General features: G+C 44.9%; 1 protein-coding gene across 2 annotated transcripts in view; it reads right to left on the bottom strand.

The window, feature by feature from the left end:
* Window positions 1-1,420: 1,420 nt before the first annotated feature.
* Dhx57 (DExH-box helicase 57) overlaps window positions 1,421-16,744 on the bottom strand; it is a 55,766-nt gene continuing 40,442 nt past the window's right edge. For both annotated transcript variants that reach the window (XM_057765145.1, XM_057765153.1), the window contains exons 18-24: window positions 15,993-16,088; window positions 15,824-15,907; window positions 13,401-13,535; window positions 12,551-12,625; window positions 9,225-9,359; window positions 5,146-5,346; window positions 1,421-2,057 (exon numbers count right to left, since the gene is read on the bottom strand). In XM_057765145.1, the coding sequence (XP_057621128.1) occupies window positions 1,914-2,057; window positions 5,146-5,346; window positions 9,225-9,359; window positions 12,551-12,625; window positions 13,401-13,535; window positions 15,824-15,907; window positions 15,993-16,088 (870 nt within the window). In that variant the 3' untranslated portion in view covers window positions 1,421-1,913. The remainder of the gene's footprint in view (window positions 2,058-5,145; window positions 5,347-9,224; window positions 9,360-12,550; window positions 12,626-13,400; window positions 13,536-15,823; window positions 15,908-15,992; window positions 16,089-16,744) is intronic.

The following is a 16,744-nucleotide window of genomic DNA, read 5'->3' as shown; positions in this document are numbered from 1 at the left end:
GTCCTCGGAAGAGCAGCCATTGCTTTAACCATGGAGCCCTCTCTCCAACCCAGGGGATTTTCTTTTCTTTTCTTTTGTGTGTGTGTGGGTTCTAGACAAGGTTTCTCTGTGTACCCCTGACTCTCCTGGAACTCACTCTGTAGACCAGGTTAGCCTTGAACTCAAGCGATCTGCCTGCCTCTGCCTCCTAAGCAGTGGTAACAAAGGTGTATGCCATCACCGCGGGGCTGGGTTTTTTCTTGTTTAATCCTTTAAGTCAAGGTTTCCCAACCATTTTCACATTCAGACACAGTTACCGGATGACAGTATTTATGGATATGTGCCTGGAAGCCGTCAGGCTTCTGGAGAAGTTCTCAGTGCCCTGGGTGTGATACCTCCACTTGGATCTGCTGTGGCAAACCTGTGTTAAAAGCTGCAGGTCTACTTTGGACAGAGTTCTCACCAAAGCAGCAGGAGCTTTGCTGTAGCACCACGAGACAAAATTTGTTAAAAACAAAATCAAACACACAAAAAAGCCCTCTTACTTGGGCTGCAGAGATGGTTCAATCAAGAGTACATACTGCAGGCTGGGCGGTGGTGGCGCATGGCTTTAATCCCAACACTTCTTTTTTTGTTTTGTTTTGTTTTTCGAGACAGGGTTTCTCTGTGGCTTTGGAGCCTGTCCTGGAACTAGCTCTGTAGACCAGGCTGGTCTCGAACTCACAGAGATCCGCCTGCCTCTGCCTCCCGAGTGCTGGGATTAAAGGCGTGCGCCACCATCGCCCGGCTGTTTTTGTTTTTCGAGACAGGGTTTCTCTGTGTAATATCCTTAGCTGTCCTGGACCTAGCTCTTGTAGACCAGGCTGGCCTCGAACTCACAGAGATCCACCTGCCTCTGCCTCCCAAGTGCTGGGATTAAAGGGGTGCGCCACCACTGCCCGGTTTTTTCTCCTTTTTTAAAAAATGATTTTATTGGGGCTGGAGAGATGGCTCAGTGGTTAAGAGCATTGCCTGCTCTTCCAAAGGTCCTGAGTTCAATTCCCGGCAACCACATGGTGGCTCACAACCATCTGTAATGAGGTCTGGTGCCCTCTTCTGGCCTACAGACATACACACAGACAGAATATTGTATACATAATAAATAAATATAAAAAAATGATTTTATTTTATTTCTATGTGCATTGGTGTTTTACCCGCATGTGTGTCTGTGTGAGGGTGTCAGATCTCCAGAACTGGAGTCACAGACAGGTGTGAGCTGCCATGTGGGTGCTGGGAATTGAACCCAGTCCTTCTGGCAGAGTAGCCAGTGCTCTTAACCACTGAGCGAGCCATTTCTTCAGCCTGATTTTTCTCTTTTGAAGACAGGATTTTACTTCTTTTTAAAAAGCTGATCTTTTATGAATCAGAATGCAACGCAATGCCAATAAGTTTGCTCCACAGCCAAGTCTAGAATGAAGTCTTTATTTTCCTGACGCACATGATTTTCTTTCTCTCATTCGAGCTCTCTCCATTAAGCCTTTATTATCATGGGGGAAAACCAAACCAAACATTTCTCATGCCCAATAAAAAACAGGAGAAAAGGATTATCAATCATGTATAGACAAAGCATAATAAAAAGTAGGAGAAGAATACAGAGTAAGACGGAAACTTGTATTAAACACTCATTTTTGAGTTATGAGGTGAATCTCATTCAGTCTGGTGCAGTCACAAAGAGGCAGGCTGAGTTTAGACTGTCCTACCACTGACACTCCAAATTGTGCCGGGAGTGTCCCACGTCTTCAGAAACATGGGTGTGGAGCCTGGCTGGCTCGGCACTCAGGCCGCGTGTCCCCAGTTCCCCAGGGCCAGCCCCAGGTCTTCAGTCGGAGGTAGAACTGCTGCTGTGGCTCGCAGGGGAGCAGGGGTGGTGACGAGCAGGCGCCCCGGGCTCGGGGTTACTGTGTGGTGACAAGCTTCACAATCATGCTGATGATCCGAGAACCTCGAGGACATGTGCACAGGTCCGTGCTTGGGTTTTTAATTTTATCCTGGAGGAGCTGGTCAAGTTCACAGCGAAGTTCCTTTACCAATTCAGCTATCTACAATGAGAACGCAGTGTTAGCTGTGCGGGGAGAAAAGGGGAAGGCTTTCATAGAGAAATATCAGATCATGATTATCATTCTGCAATATACTAATGAGGCCCAGTCAAAACACATCTATCTATCATTAATTTCTCTCTACCACATCTATTTATTATTTGTTTCAAGATAAGCTCTTGCTATGTAGTCGGGCTGGCCTGGGGCTTTTATCCCCTCACCCCAGCCTGTGAGTACAGCTTGTTGACCTTGTGTCTGTGCATGCCTGCGCACATATGTGTGGGTGTGTGCATGGGAATCTGAATTCAGGGCCTCATGCTCACACAGAAAACACTTTACTGATGTGCCACCTCTCCAGCCTTGTTGGGTTTTTGAGACAGTCTCACACTGTAGCTCAGACTGTAGCCTCGAACTCACAAATCTTTCCAACTCATCCTCCAAAATGTTGGGATTCCAGGTGTGAGCCCTATGTACAGCCGAGGCTTTTTTTTTTTTTTTTTGGTTTTTCGAGACAGGATTTCTCTGTGGTTTTGGAGCCTGTCCTGGAACTAGCTCTTGTAGACCAGGCTGGTCTCGAACTCACAGAGATCCGCCTGCCTCTGCCTCCCGAGTGCTGGGATTAAAGGCGTGCGCCACCACCAGCCGAGGCTTTTTTAAATTTTATGTGCATTGTGTTTTGTCTGCATACGTGTCTGTGTGAGGGTGCTGAATCCCTGGAACTGGAGTCACAGACAGTTGTGAGCTGCCATGTGGGTGCTGAGAATTGAATCTGGGCCCTCTGGAAGAGAGGCCAGTGCTCTTAACCACTGAGCCATCTCTCCAGTCCCAGTGGGAGTTTCTTAAAAACCATGTTTGTATTTTTTATTTGGTGCGTTTGTGTGTGCATTTGGGCCACAGCATGTACGTGATGGTCAGGATGACCTGCAGAAGGCTATTTCATCCCCCTCATAAGCGGGTTCTGAGGGCTGACCACAGCTCTCGGTTTGGCAGCAAGCACCCCTACCTGCTAATATACCTCACCAGTCTTTTTCTGCCTTTTTTCTTTTCCTTTTGAACAAGATTTTATCTAGCTAGCTCAGACTAGCCTCATAAAGCTGAGGTTGGTCAAGAGTTCCTGCTACTTCTTATTCTGGGATTACAGGTATTACCATGATGCAAGGGTTTGTTTGTTTTGGTTTGGTTTAGCTAGGTTCTCACTATGTGGTCTCACTATTATCCCAGGATGGCCACACTGAATAATGAACCACTCACCTCAGTGTGCAAATGCTAGGATTATAAGCACACGCCACCGCCACACCTTAGGAGGGAGGCTTTACTAGGGTTGAGAAGGCTGCAGATTTGTCTCCTCTCTGGGATGGCATGGTGTACAGATGTGGAGCAGGACCTAGGGCGGTCATCTTGCTCACACAAACTGAGAGTGCCTTTACTGTCACTGAGCTGCTGCAGCAAACCAGCCTTGCCTGGCCCCTTGATCTATGATATATATGATATAACTAGTCACATTTAGTTATTTGAATAAGCGTATGAACTGTGCCTGGTTCAAACTGAGATGTGCCAATAGTGTAAATGCACACCTGTCTTTAAAGACTTAATACGAAAAAAGAATATAAAGTAACTCAGTAGCTTTTTTATATTGATTACATGTTGAAATTAAAACATCCTGGGTATATTAGTTTAAATAAACTACATTAAGATTAATTTCACCCATTTTTTTCCACTTTTTTTTGATAGTACTGGGGTATTTTATTCAAAGCCTTATACCTGCTGACTGCATGCTCTACCACTGAGGTATATTCTCAGGGTTTTTTTTTTGTCAGGAGCCATGTCCCCCCTAAAATTATTATAGGGATCATCGCCCTGAGAAGTTTGCAGAGGGCTCCACTTCCCAATTGTATTGAGAATTGTTTTATTGACAAAGCCTATCCCACACCCAAATTGTCTGTTAATAGAGAGCTATCTGCTGGCGGAGCCCGCCTCACATTCCAAACTATCTAGAGAACTAGGTGTGTCAACTCGTGAACTCCTGGCAGAGGAACCGTCACCTGACCGATTGTGATCTCTTGGCCTACGTGACCGATATGGACCACGTGGCAAGATCCCGTGCCCCAGCCCCCCAAGCTCCTCATCCAGGGGCTATATAAGCTGCAACCATGACTCTAATAAACGGAGGCTTCGACAAATCTGCCTAGCCTCCTTCTCACCAGCCCATGTCTTTCAGGTGGTACCTCTCCGTGACCCTGGAATAACTGACTGCCAGGTGTGTTACAGACCCTAGACAGAGTAACTCGCCGAGGCGGTCGACATTTTTTTTTTTATTAAGGTTTTACTACGCTGCCAGGCTGATCTCTTGCTTCAGTTTCCCAGGTGACTGGGACTATCGCTATACATTTTAATTAACTTTTTTGAAGATTTATTTATTATGTACACAGTGTCTGTCTGCATGTATGTTTACAGGCCAGAAGAAGGCACCAGATCTCATTACAGATGGTTGTGAGCCACAATGTGCTTGCTGGGAATTGAACTCAGGACCTCTGAAAGAACAGTCAGTGTTCTTAACCTCTGAGCCATCTCTCCAGCCCCTCATTTTAATTAATTAATTAATTATTGCTTTATTTTTGTGGTTCTGGAGATTAAACCCAGGTCCCACCACATTTTTCTTTCATGGTAATGGAAATGATGTTTTATTTTTAATTGTTTACAAGTGCTTTGTTTAATAGTCTTTGATTGTGATTGTATGTAGTGTCCTTGGGTGATCAGGGTGATTTTTATCCACTTATTTTTGCTTAGTTGTATGACATTACGGAAGTCCCAACACCCTCTCTCTATAGATTCTGCTTGTTTTGTTTGTTTTTGAAGCAAGGCTTTTCTCTGTCACTCTGGTTGTCCCCAAACTCACACTAATCCTCCTGCCTCAGCCTCCCAAATAATGGAGACTCTTCCCATCAGTTCTAACCCATCTGGGCATCCCTGCCCCAGGTCCTTCTCTGCTTCCTGTGGTTCCGCCCTTGCCGTCCACTGGTCCTGTTGTGCATTTCACATCATCAACACTCTTCAAGACCTGAGCCTTTAAACACACCAGCTCTTCCTTTACCTGATGGGAAGCAGCTACAAACCGGATCCACCCATCATCCAGGGAGACCACAAACGCTCCCCTCTGAAGCTGCACATTCACTTGGCCTCCTCCAAACAAGACCAGGGGGTACACAGACACCATGCTGCAGTCTCGGATGAACACTCGGCTAGTTTTGATTTTCTCATGGTACAACAGGTAGGGGCTGTCGAAGTGTCTGACCTGTAACATAAAACCTCACATGACAACGATTCCCACCAGTCCTGTGGATTTCAAAGCTGCCAAGAAGGGCTCTCAATTACTTTTCCTTTGAGCTTCATGCTTTTAAGTGTGACTACCTACTGGCTTATCCATTCAGACACCTAATCAGCATCGAACACTGTCAAGCATCTCTCTGTTAAGAGGGGTGTGGCTCAGTGATAGAGCACTTGCCTAGCATGCACAAGGCCCGGGTTCCTACCATAGTACAGAGAAAACAAACAACAGTAAATAACCTTTTGGCGCTGTCCAAACAAAGTTTTTAAAAAGACGTTTTTGTCTGTGTGGACAGGAGTGTGCATGCGTGTGCCACAGCACATATGTAAAGGTCAGAGGGCAACTGCAGGATCCAGTTCTCTTCTTCTCCTGTCAAGGTCCCAGGGACAGAACTCAGGTTGTCAGGTTTGGCATCAAACACATTTATTTATTTATTTATTTATTTATTTATTTATTTATTTATTATACAGTGTTTTGCCTACATGTATGTCTGTGCACCAGATCTCATTATAGATGGCTGTGACCACCATGTGGTTGCTGGGAATTGAACTCAGGACCTCTGGAAGAACAGCCAGTGCTCTTAACCTCTGAGCATCAGACACATTTATCTGTTGAGTCATCTTACCAGCACCCATTTTTTTTTAACTGAACAATAAGGTAAAATTGTACATATTTAATGGGGCCTTTTGTGATGTTATGATACATGTATACATGATATAATGCTTAAAATAGTTGCTTAGATTTATTCATTTTATTTTCTGTGTGAGTGTTTTGCTTGTATGTATGTGTGTCTAGGGCGGTCAGAAGAGGACATTGGATCCCTTGGAACTGGAGCTATGGACAGTTGTGAACCATCATGTAGGTGTTGGGAATTGAACCTGGTGCTCTGCAAGCTAACATCTAAAAGAATCCTTGGAGGCTGGGCGGTGGTGGCGCACGCCTTTAATCCCAGCACTTGGGAGGCAGTGACAGGCGGATCTCTGTGAGTTTGAGAGCAGCCTGGTCTACAAGAGCTAGTTCCAGGACAGGCTCCAAAACCACAGAGAAATCCTGTCTCGAAAAAGCAAAAAAATAAAAAAATAAAAAAAAAATAAAAGAATCCTTGGTTCTTTCTCCCTACAGCTCCTCATCTCCACTTGGCCAGCTGTTCAAGCCCCCACATGTGAGGTTCTTTCTCCAGTTCCATCTGGATCAAGTCCTGACAGCCGTGTTTCCGGTGCAGAGGAGATGACATTTGTGCTCTCACCACGGCTCCAGCCACCTCGCGGGGAACCACAGCCTTCCACGGCAGCCAGAGGGATCACTCCCATAGTTCCCCAAAGGCTAAAAGTCTAATTTCCCTTCCATGGCCAGCAAGGTTTGCCATGACCAGAGCCTGCTCCCCACACCCCTGAACTCTGCTGTCTGCTGCCTTCCTGCACACCCTAGGACATCCCGAATACACTCTTACCTCATGGTCTCGGCACTTAGTTCCTGCACTGGAATGTTCTCTCCTTAGAGATCTGTATGGCTCGCTTTTCATTCAGGACCTGATAGTTTTTGACTCAGGGTTCTTCCAGATTGCCCTGTAGAAAGGGCCCCTCTCTGTCTTGATACCTGCTGTATCTTCTTCTCTAGGGCACCTGCCATTGGTCAGTATTGCCTTATTTCCCACCTATCTCCCTAGCCAAAACAAGCTGCTTGAGAGAGGACCCTGTTCACTTCCTGTCCTTCATGCCCCACATTAGTCACAACCTACAACAGAGCCCAACGCAGAGATCAGACCGCAGGCACTGCATGGATGTGTGAATAATTTTGTCTTCCACGTGGCTAACGGAAAAGAGGAATGACATTAAGCCAGGCCTCTGCTGCCTGAAGTCAGATGCAGTCAAGACGAGTGGATGAGCCCCTGGTCCTCAGGCTTCTCTGAGCTCAAGGAGGCCCTTCTGTGGCTCATCACCATCTTCTCAATAGCTCCATGGGCAGACCTCATTTCACCTCTGCTCTTTGGGTTTTTTGTTTGTTTGTTGCTTTGTTTTTTTCAAGACAGGGTTTCGCTGCAACTTTGGAGCCTGTCTTGAAATTGCTCTGTAGACCAGGCTGGCCTTGAATTCACAGAGCTCCACCTGCCTCTGCCTCCCTAGTGCCAGGATTAAAGGTGTGCGCCACCATCAACTGGCATCCACCTCTACTCTTTGTTTTGTTTCGTGTGGAGACAAGGTCTCACTATGCTCTCTGGCTGTCCTGAAACTCACTATGGAGACCAGGCCTGCTTCTGCCTCCTGAGTGCTGGGATTAAGGCATGCAGCACTCCGCCTGGCTCCTTCCTCCTCCATCTCTCCTGGAAACTTCACTGAGCATCTCCTTTCAGCCATGCATCATGCCAGACTCTGGAAATGCAAAAAGGCATCAAACTCCTGTCTTCATGGACTTTACAATTCCAGCACAGAATAACATGGTACGAACAGTGAACAAATTCATACTCGCTGGCAATGGAACAGAGGAGGTAGAGGGATTTAGAGGGAAAGAGACACTAAGGAAATTCTGTTCATTTTTAGATTGAACGTAGGGCTTGCCACAGCAGGCAGGTACTCTACACCCACAGCCAGGCAATGTCAGGGTAAGCATGCGTTTCCTGGGGAACGAGACTATCACTCTGGGGACAGAAGCAGTGTGTCTTCTCACCATGACAGCAGCCTGCTGGTGCAGGGGAACACTGTTCCGTTCTATGCATTGCTGCAGCATCCAGAATGATAGAGGAGGTGGGTTTTGAGGGCCAGGAGCCACATGTGAAGGGTCAAGTGGGAGTCTACAGTAGACTCCATATATGAAGATTTAAGAAAAGGATCGAAGCTGGGCGGTGGTGGCGCACATCTTTCAACCCAGAATTTGGGAGGTAGAGGCAGGAAGCTCTCTGTGAGTTCGAGGCAAGTCTGGTCTACAAGAACTAGTTCCAGGACAGGCTCTAAAGCTACAGAGAAACCCTGCCTCAAAAAAAAAAAAAAAAAAAAAAAAAAGGATTGGGATATTCGTAAGCGTAAGGCAGAAGGCTGGGGAGAGTGGGGAGAGTTCCAGAAGATTAGGGGGATGGGAGAGGGCAACCTGGTAATGGAGACAGGGACCAGGGACAGGAGGGGATACTTCAGGAGCAAATGGAACATTGTTGTTTCAAGAGGAGGGAAGTTAGAAATGTCAAAACCACACGAGAAGCAAGTGTGCTGAGGACTAGGTAAAGCCCTTTAGAGTTGACATCTAGGAGGCTACAGTGACCATGGACGGGTTTAGTCTCTAGGGAAGAGGCCACAGTCTCAATAGCAATAGCTGAAGGAAGAACAGAGCTAAAGGGTTGGCAAAAACATGCTGATGATGTAATTAGCTCATGCCTTTTAAAAATTATATATATATATATATATATATATATACACACACACACACACACACACACACACACATATGGGGGGGAGGGAGAGAGAGAGAGAGAGAGTGAGAGAGAGCGCCCTAGCTGTCCTGGAACTCGCTCTGAAGACCAAGCTGGCCTACAGTTCACAGAGATCCTCCTGCCTCTGCCTCCTGAGTACTGGGATTAAAGGCGTAAACTACCATGCCTGGCCCATGACTTCTTAAACTAATTAAAAGAGACAATTTTCACTTAAGAGCCGAAATGGGCACTTTTGTACACAGTACAATTCTCTCAACGTGACGCTCCTTTCCAGAAACAGGTTGTCAGCTGACACAGATTCAGTCCTCTCTGACGCCCGTGCTGCTGGGGACACCGCAGTCACAGAGCAGGGCTCATCTGCCGTAGGGACTGCATCTCTCATCCGACAGCGTGCCGGAGCTAACGCTCTAAACAGCACTGTTCTGACCTGATAGTTCACCGAGGAAGGGTGAATGTGCACGTATCCGTCGTTCTTTGTGACAAACTTCAACTCAGCTGACTTCGGCTGCAGTCTGACAACTCCAGTACTGGTCTTCTGGAACTTTCCTTCTGGGGTCTTGACCTATACAACAGTATTTATAAAGACAGACACACATTTTCTTTGTAGGACTCATTCTTTGGCACAAACATGTCTTGTTTGAATAGTTTTTATTTCTTTTTTGTTGTTGTTGTCGTTTTTTCAAGGCAGGGTCTCACTGTACAACCCAGGTTATCCTGGAACTTACTATATAGATTGGTTGGCCTCAGACCCACGGTCCTCCTCCTGTCTCATCTCTCCAGTACTGGTGTGCATGTATGCAGGCATGCACGTCATGTGGAGGTCAGAGGACAGCTTGTATGAGTTGGTTCACTACTCCCACCATGTAGGTCCCAGGGATCAAACTCAGAATGTAGGCTTCAAGGCAAGCACCTTTACCCATTGACCCACTGACCCATCTCTGGCCCAGGACTGCTGTATAGCTTGCTTTTTTTCTTTTTCCTGAGATAGGGTTTCCGTGGGTGTCCTGGAATTCACTTTGTAGGCCAGGCCTTGAAATCACAGAGACCCAGCTGCCTCTGCCTCCTCAGTGCTGGGGTTAAGGTGTGCGTCAACATCGTCTAGCCATAGAGCTTGCTTTTTAACTTTGTATACTGAACACATTTTTATATTTGTTCAAGATTTTCCTAAAGAATTGTTATCAACAGGCGGATCTCTGTGAGTTCGAGACCAGCCTGGTCTAAAGAGCTAGTTCCAGGACAGGCTCCAAAGCCACAGAGAAACCCTGTCTCAAAAAAAAAAAAAAAAATGTTATCAAGAGTTATATAATACCTCATTGTAAGTATCTGTAATTTCACCATTAAACTGTATCTACCTGCCTTTGCCTCCCAAGTGCTGGGATTAAAGGCACATGTCACCACTGCCCAGCAATTTTTTTTCTTTTTAAGAAAGGGTCTCTGCCCAGCAAAATTCTTTAAGAACCTTGAAAGAATGGTACTCAACTTCATTTGGAAAAGCAAAAATCCCAGGATAGCCAAAACAATCCTGGGCAATAAAAGAACTTCTGGAGGCACCACAATCCCTGACTTCAAACTCTACTACAGAGCTACAGTACTGAAAACAGCCTGGTACTGGCATAAGAACAGACAGGAGGACCAATGGAACCGATTAGAAGACCTGGATATCAATCCACACATCTTTGAACACCTGACCAAAAAATATCAAATGGAAAAAAGAAAGCATATTTAACAAGTGGTGCTGGCATAACTGGATATCAACATGTATAAAAATGAAAATAGACCCATATCTATCACCATGCACAAAACTCAAGTCCAAATGGATCAAAGACCTCAACATAAAGCCAGCCACACTGAACCTTATAGAAGAGAAAGTGGGAAATACACTTGAACACATTGACACAGGGAACCACTTCCTAAACAGAACCCCAGCAGTACAGACACTAAGAGAAACAATTAATAAATGGGACCTCCTGAAACTGAAAAGCTTCTGTAAAGCAAAGGACACGGTTAACAAGACAAAACGACAGCCTACAGAATGGGAAAAGATCTTCACTAACCCCACATCAGACAGAGGTTTGATCTCCAAAATATACAAAGAACTCAAGAAATTGGACACCAAAAGATCACATAATCCAATTAAAAAAATGGAGTACAGACCTAAACAGAGGAACTCAAACAGAGGAATCTAAAATGGCTGAAAGACACTTAAGGAAATGTTTAACATCCTTAGTCATCAGAGAAATGAAAATCAAAACAACTCTGAGATTCCATCTTACACCTGTAAGAATGGCCAAGATCAAAAACTCTGATGACAACTTATGCTGGAGAGGTTGTGGGGAAAAGGGAACATTTCTGCATTGCTGGTGGGAATGCAAGCTGGTCCAACCCCTTTGGATATCAGTGTGGCGATTTCTCAGAAAATTAGGAAACAACCTTCCTCAAGACCCAGTAATACCACTTTTGGGTATATATCCAAAGGATGCTCAATCGTGCCACAAGGACAAGGTTGACCATGGTCATAGCAGTTTTGTTTGTCATAGCCAGAACCTGGAAACAATCTAAATGTCCCTCGATTGAAGAATGCATAAGAAAAATGTGGGGCTGGAGAGATGGCTCAGAGGTTAAAAGCATTGCCTGCTCTTCCAAAGGTCCTGAGTTTAATTCCCAGCAACAACATGGTGGCTCACAACATCTGTAATGAGGTCTGGTGCCCTCTTCTGGCCTGCAGTCATACACACAGACAGAATATTGTATACATAATAAATAAATTTAAAAAAAAAAAGAAAAGAAAAATGTGGTACATTTACACAATGGAGTACTATACAGCAGAAAAAAATAATGACAGCTTGAATTTTGCAGGAAAAGGGATGGAGCCAGAAAACATTATTTTGAGTGAGGTAACCCAGACCCAGAAAGATAATTATCTGATGTACTCACTCATAGGTGGTTCTAAAACATAAAGCAAAGAAAGCCAGCCTACAAACCACAATCCCAGAGAACTTAGACAACAATGCGGACACTAAGAGAGACTTACATTGATCTAATCTCCATGGGAAGTAGAAAGTATAAAAAGACAAAATCTCCTGAGTAAACTGGGAGCAGGGGACCTTGGGGGAGGATTAAAGGGGGGAGGGTAGAGACAGGGACGGGAACAGAGAAAAATGCTGAGCTCAATAAATATCAATAAAAAAAAGGAAAGGGTCCCATGTAGTCTATGTGGCCTTGAACTGTGTAGCTGAGGCTGCCTTTGAACTTCCAATCCTTGCCTCCATCTCTCATGTGCCGTGATTTACATGCTATTGTAAACTTAGATGGTCTGCTGAGTCAATGTTCTCCTGGCTCTATCTTTATGCACATTTGCAAAATTTCTCTAATAGTCCTAGAAATAAAGCACAGTTAAGATGATAGATAAATTTTATTCTCATCAAGAGTGGTAATTTAAGGACTCACTTGGCAACAGCATTAATCATTAAATTTTTGTGTGCCATCTTTAAAAGTAAAGAAGTCTATTTCTTTGTGTAAACTTGCATTTAATTGTACTACTAAATGGGCATTCTTTGTGTGTGCATTGTAGGTTCACTTACATCCTCATTTTATACAAAATATGTGTCCTCATAGATTGGGAGAAGGAATGAACTGGGAAACCTTGTGGGCTGTGTGTATCTCTTTAAGATGACTAAGGAGCATATTTTACGTTTATCCTTTGGTTGCTCATAAAACAAGACAAAGGAAGGTTCAGGAAAAGAGTGCTGTTACCTGTACTACATTTGGATAGAGAGCAGCACACAGCACCGCAGATATCAGCTTGGGGTTCTCAGCATTCGTGTTGGCCTGCGAGAGAAACACAGCATTGTCCATAGGAGATGTTTTTTTAGGTAATGTGTTTGACATTATATTTCTTTCTTTCTTCTTTGTGAACCAGGGTTTCACTATGTAGCCGTTGTTGGCCACGGACTCACAGAAATCCATTGGCTTCTGCCTTCCAAGTGCTAGGATTAGAGGTGTGCACCACCACATCTAGCTATCGTATTTTGTTTGATGTCTATCTTAAAGCAAAAAAAGTATCTACTTTTTTTTATCAATTATAAAATTTCTTTCTAAGCAGAAAAATAAATCTCCCAGACCATAATCACACAGGACATATTTTAAAGAGCCCACAATAATTCTAGATGCATGCAAAGCAGTTATAAAGTCAGTGTTCTTGACAGTGTGATTGAGGGAGCCCTCGCTAGAGCCAAGGTGGAACTGAGGGCAAGCCCGCAGCTCCAGCAAGATCTAAGTGGACTCTTTTTGCACAGGTTTAAACAAACAAACAAACAAACACAGGCAGTGCTGATAAGCACCCAGGAGAGAAAGCCTGGTTTGTGAGACATTGAGACGCTCCACAAATACTAATTGCTTTCAGAATAAAGGAATATAAGTTCATCTGGAAGAAGTACTACTTCTGTAATTACACAGAACGGACACATTTGTGGGCAGAAGAAATCAAGAGCGCCGCTAACCCCTGCTCACTGGGCTGAAGTGAAGAGTGGCTGTGATGCCACAGGCCATATTTTAGTTGCATGCGATGGAACTGAAGTGAACCAGACAAGCACATGTGCTTTACCTCTTCTCCTGTGGCGTCCAGGACGCCATCTCCTCCTTGGGCCCTTTTCTCAATTTCCCTTGCTCTGAGTCCCTCTTTCACAAAGCCAATGTCGGACAAGAGCTCTGTGAACTGCCGTTTGAGGCTGGCCATTTCCTGAAAGAAGGAACAAACTTTTAAACGAAGGAGCTATGAACACATCAAAGGTGAGCAGCTCACAAATGTGCAGCAGCAGTGACTCGAATGAGTGCAGACGGCTCTAACAAGATAGAGGGCTAGCTTGTCTGCCATCTTTAAAAGGTGGCTTTCACTTACCACAAACTGGCAGACAGTTACAAACAAATCCAAAGTCTTTGAAATTCCTGATGATAACTTCTTTCTTTTCTTTTCTTTTTTTTCCTTTTTGTTCTTTGAGAAAGGGTTTCTCTGTGTAGCCCTGGATGTCCTGGAACTTGCTCTGTAGACCAGACTGGCCTTGAACTTCCAGAGATCTGCCTGCCCCTGCTTCCTGAATGCTGGGTGGAATTAAAGGCCTGCGCTGCCACCACCACCCAGCTAAATTTTTTGGTTTTTGTTTTTAAATAATTTACTTATTTGTACTTTATGTACATTGATGTTTTGCTTGCATGTGTGTCTGTGTGAGGGAGTCGGATCCCCTGGAACAAGAGTTCCAGAGAGTTGTTAGCTGTCACGTGGTGCTGGGAATTGAACCCAGGTCCTCTGGAAGAGCAGCCAGTGCTGTTAACCACTGAGTTGCCTCTCCTGAGAGGCCATTTCTTGAATATCATATTACATTCTACACATTTTAACTGGGGTGTGGTAGATCTGATTTTCTTGCAAATTCTTTTTTTTTAATTTTTTTTGGTTTTTCGAGACAGGGTTTCTCTGTGGTTTTGGAGCCTGTCCTGGAACTAGCTCTTGTAGACCAGGCTGGTCTCGAACTCACAGAGATCCGCCTGCCTCTGCCTCCCGAGTGCTTGGATTAAAGGCGTGCGCCACCACCGCCCGGCCATTTTTTGCAAATTCTTGGGATGGTCAAAGCGAATGTAATTTATTTTGCTTGTGGTACTGCTTGTTGCTTTAGCTTCTAATCTTCCTGTCTGCGTTTCTATCCAAGTCCTGTCAGTTCCTTACCTGAGCCTCGAGGGGATAATGTTTCCCTCTGTGGAACTCATGTGCAGAACTTTCCCTCTTTTCCTACTCTGTGGTGTTACTGGATCACAGGTGATGCTGGGGATGAGGATGTTATTAAGTGTTTTAGATTTAGACACAAAAAAGTATAAATGTCTTTGTCTTGTGCCTTTTGCTCAAATCCAGGCTGCAAGAACCAAATGCAGTGGCTCATGTTTGCCATTTCATAACTTGGAAGGCAGAGAGAGGCAAGAGGCTGTTGGACCCAGGTGTTTGGGGACTGCCTCAGCAACAAAGGAAGAGTCCACCATTTTAAAAGTGGGGGGCAGCCAGGCGGTGGTGGCGCACGCCTCTAATCCCAGTACGCGGGAGGCAGAGGCAGGCGGATCTCTGTGACTTTGAGGCCAGCCTGGTCTACAAAGGGAGTTCCAGACATCCAGAACTGTTAAACAGAGAGTTCCTGTCTCAAAAAAAAAAAAAAAAAAAAAAAAAAAGAACAAAACAAAAAGGTGGGAGAAGGCATACATAGGTGGTAGAGGGTTTGCCTACCATGCTGGAAACCGGAATTTGACCCACAGCACAGTCTGAACAAAACAGGTAAGGTCTCTACTCTGGCACAACTTATCTGACAGAGGGGAAGAAACAGATGTAGAGGATCAAGAACACTGATTTTATGACCCATTGTCCTCCCCTTCTCCATCCTCCAGATCTTTAATAAAACAAAGCTGGTAGTGCTCGAATCCATCACTTCTTTGGCTTCCTAGACACTGTGGAATGAGGCCTAAATATTGTCACAGGCCAGGACATAAACCCTATCTGTGACTATGAAAAAGACAACAAACTTTTCTATCTCTTCTGTGCTGACCACTGACAAACTGTATGCTCTGGTGCACAAAGGACAAAATTAACCAAGAGAATCTGATTCAATATTAGTTCTTTGGTTCCCCCCAAAGAGCTATGGCGTTAGGGATGGTCACGGACCCCACTGATAGTGTGCTGAGAGCTACAGTTGTCTCTTGAGAAGAAGTCACATGATGTGTGTATGTACCACTGGGGAGATGGCCACCCTCACCATGCTGATAGTCTGCTCTGTCCCCCACATTAAAGAAGCATACAGCAATGTGGACAACCAAGTCAGGTGAGAGTTTCATCAGTCAAAGTCTTGTGTCTGCCATTCTGCACAGTCAAGAAAACCATGCATGCTCAGAAATAGCCTTCCCACCGTCCAGACAGGACAACTGGGTAGAGCTGCAGGCCCTCTGTGTAACTGTGAGCCCTATAGTGGAAATGGATGAAGCAGAGAAGCCACTCACCTGCAGAGTTCTTCCCGACAGGAAGTTCTGTCTGCAGTAATTATAGCCCGCTCTCGCGCTTTCTTTTGTACTCAGCTGCCAACCCTAAATTGTGGAGAAAATCAAGCTGAACTTACTTTAATGTTGGTGCCAAATGTGGTTACAAACCTAAGTTCTGAGATTACCTTACCTTATATGCACAGAGAAGGGCCAGATAGTCACTGTTTGCAAATGCAAATTCCAGCTTTTTCTGGTTAGCTTCTTCTTTCTTATCCCAGGGAGACACCTAAGTGAGGGAGATGGATTTGCAGGACACAGTTTATCTGAGGTTTCAAATGGCACTTCCCTACTGCTGAAACCCAGTGCCTGGGGAAAGTCTTGCACGGTACAAAGTGTGCTAGTCCATGGGTAGGCTGATTCAAGGCAAGCGCGATACTGAAGCTAATGAATGGCCAAAAGTTCTGTGAGTTCAAAGTGAGCCCAAGATAAGCAATTACGGTTTTTTAGTACCAAATGGCAAAAGATAGTCATCAAAGACCTACTTATTTTATTTTTTGGATTTGTTTGCCTGTTTCTTTCTTTTGGTAATGATTTATTTTTATTTTAAGTGCATTGGTGTTTTGCCTGCATATATCTGTGTGAGGATGTCAGATTCTCTGGAACTAGAGTTACAATAGCTATGAGCCGCCATGTGGGTGCTGGGAATTGAACCTGGCTCCTTTGGAAGAGCAGCCAGTGCTCTTAACTGCTGAGCCATATTGCTCAGACTAGCCTTGAAAACTGGTCCTAGGGCTGGAGAGATGACTCGGCGGTTAAGAGCATTGCCTGCTCTTTCAAAGGTCCTGAGTTCAATTCCTAGCAACCACATGGTGGCTTACAACCATCTGTAATGAGGTCTGATGCCCTCTTCTGGACTGCAGGCATACATGCAGACAGACTATT

This window comes from Chionomys nivalis, chromosome 1 (genome assembly GCF_950005125.1).
Source record: "Chionomys nivalis chromosome 1, mChiNiv1.1, whole genome shotgun sequence".
In the NCBI taxonomy this organism is placed as follows: Eukaryota; Metazoa; Chordata; class Mammalia; order Rodentia; family Cricetidae; genus Chionomys; species Chionomys nivalis.
The sequence above is the reverse complement of the archived record's forward strand: the minus strand, read 5'-3'. Positions and strand labels throughout refer to the sequence as shown.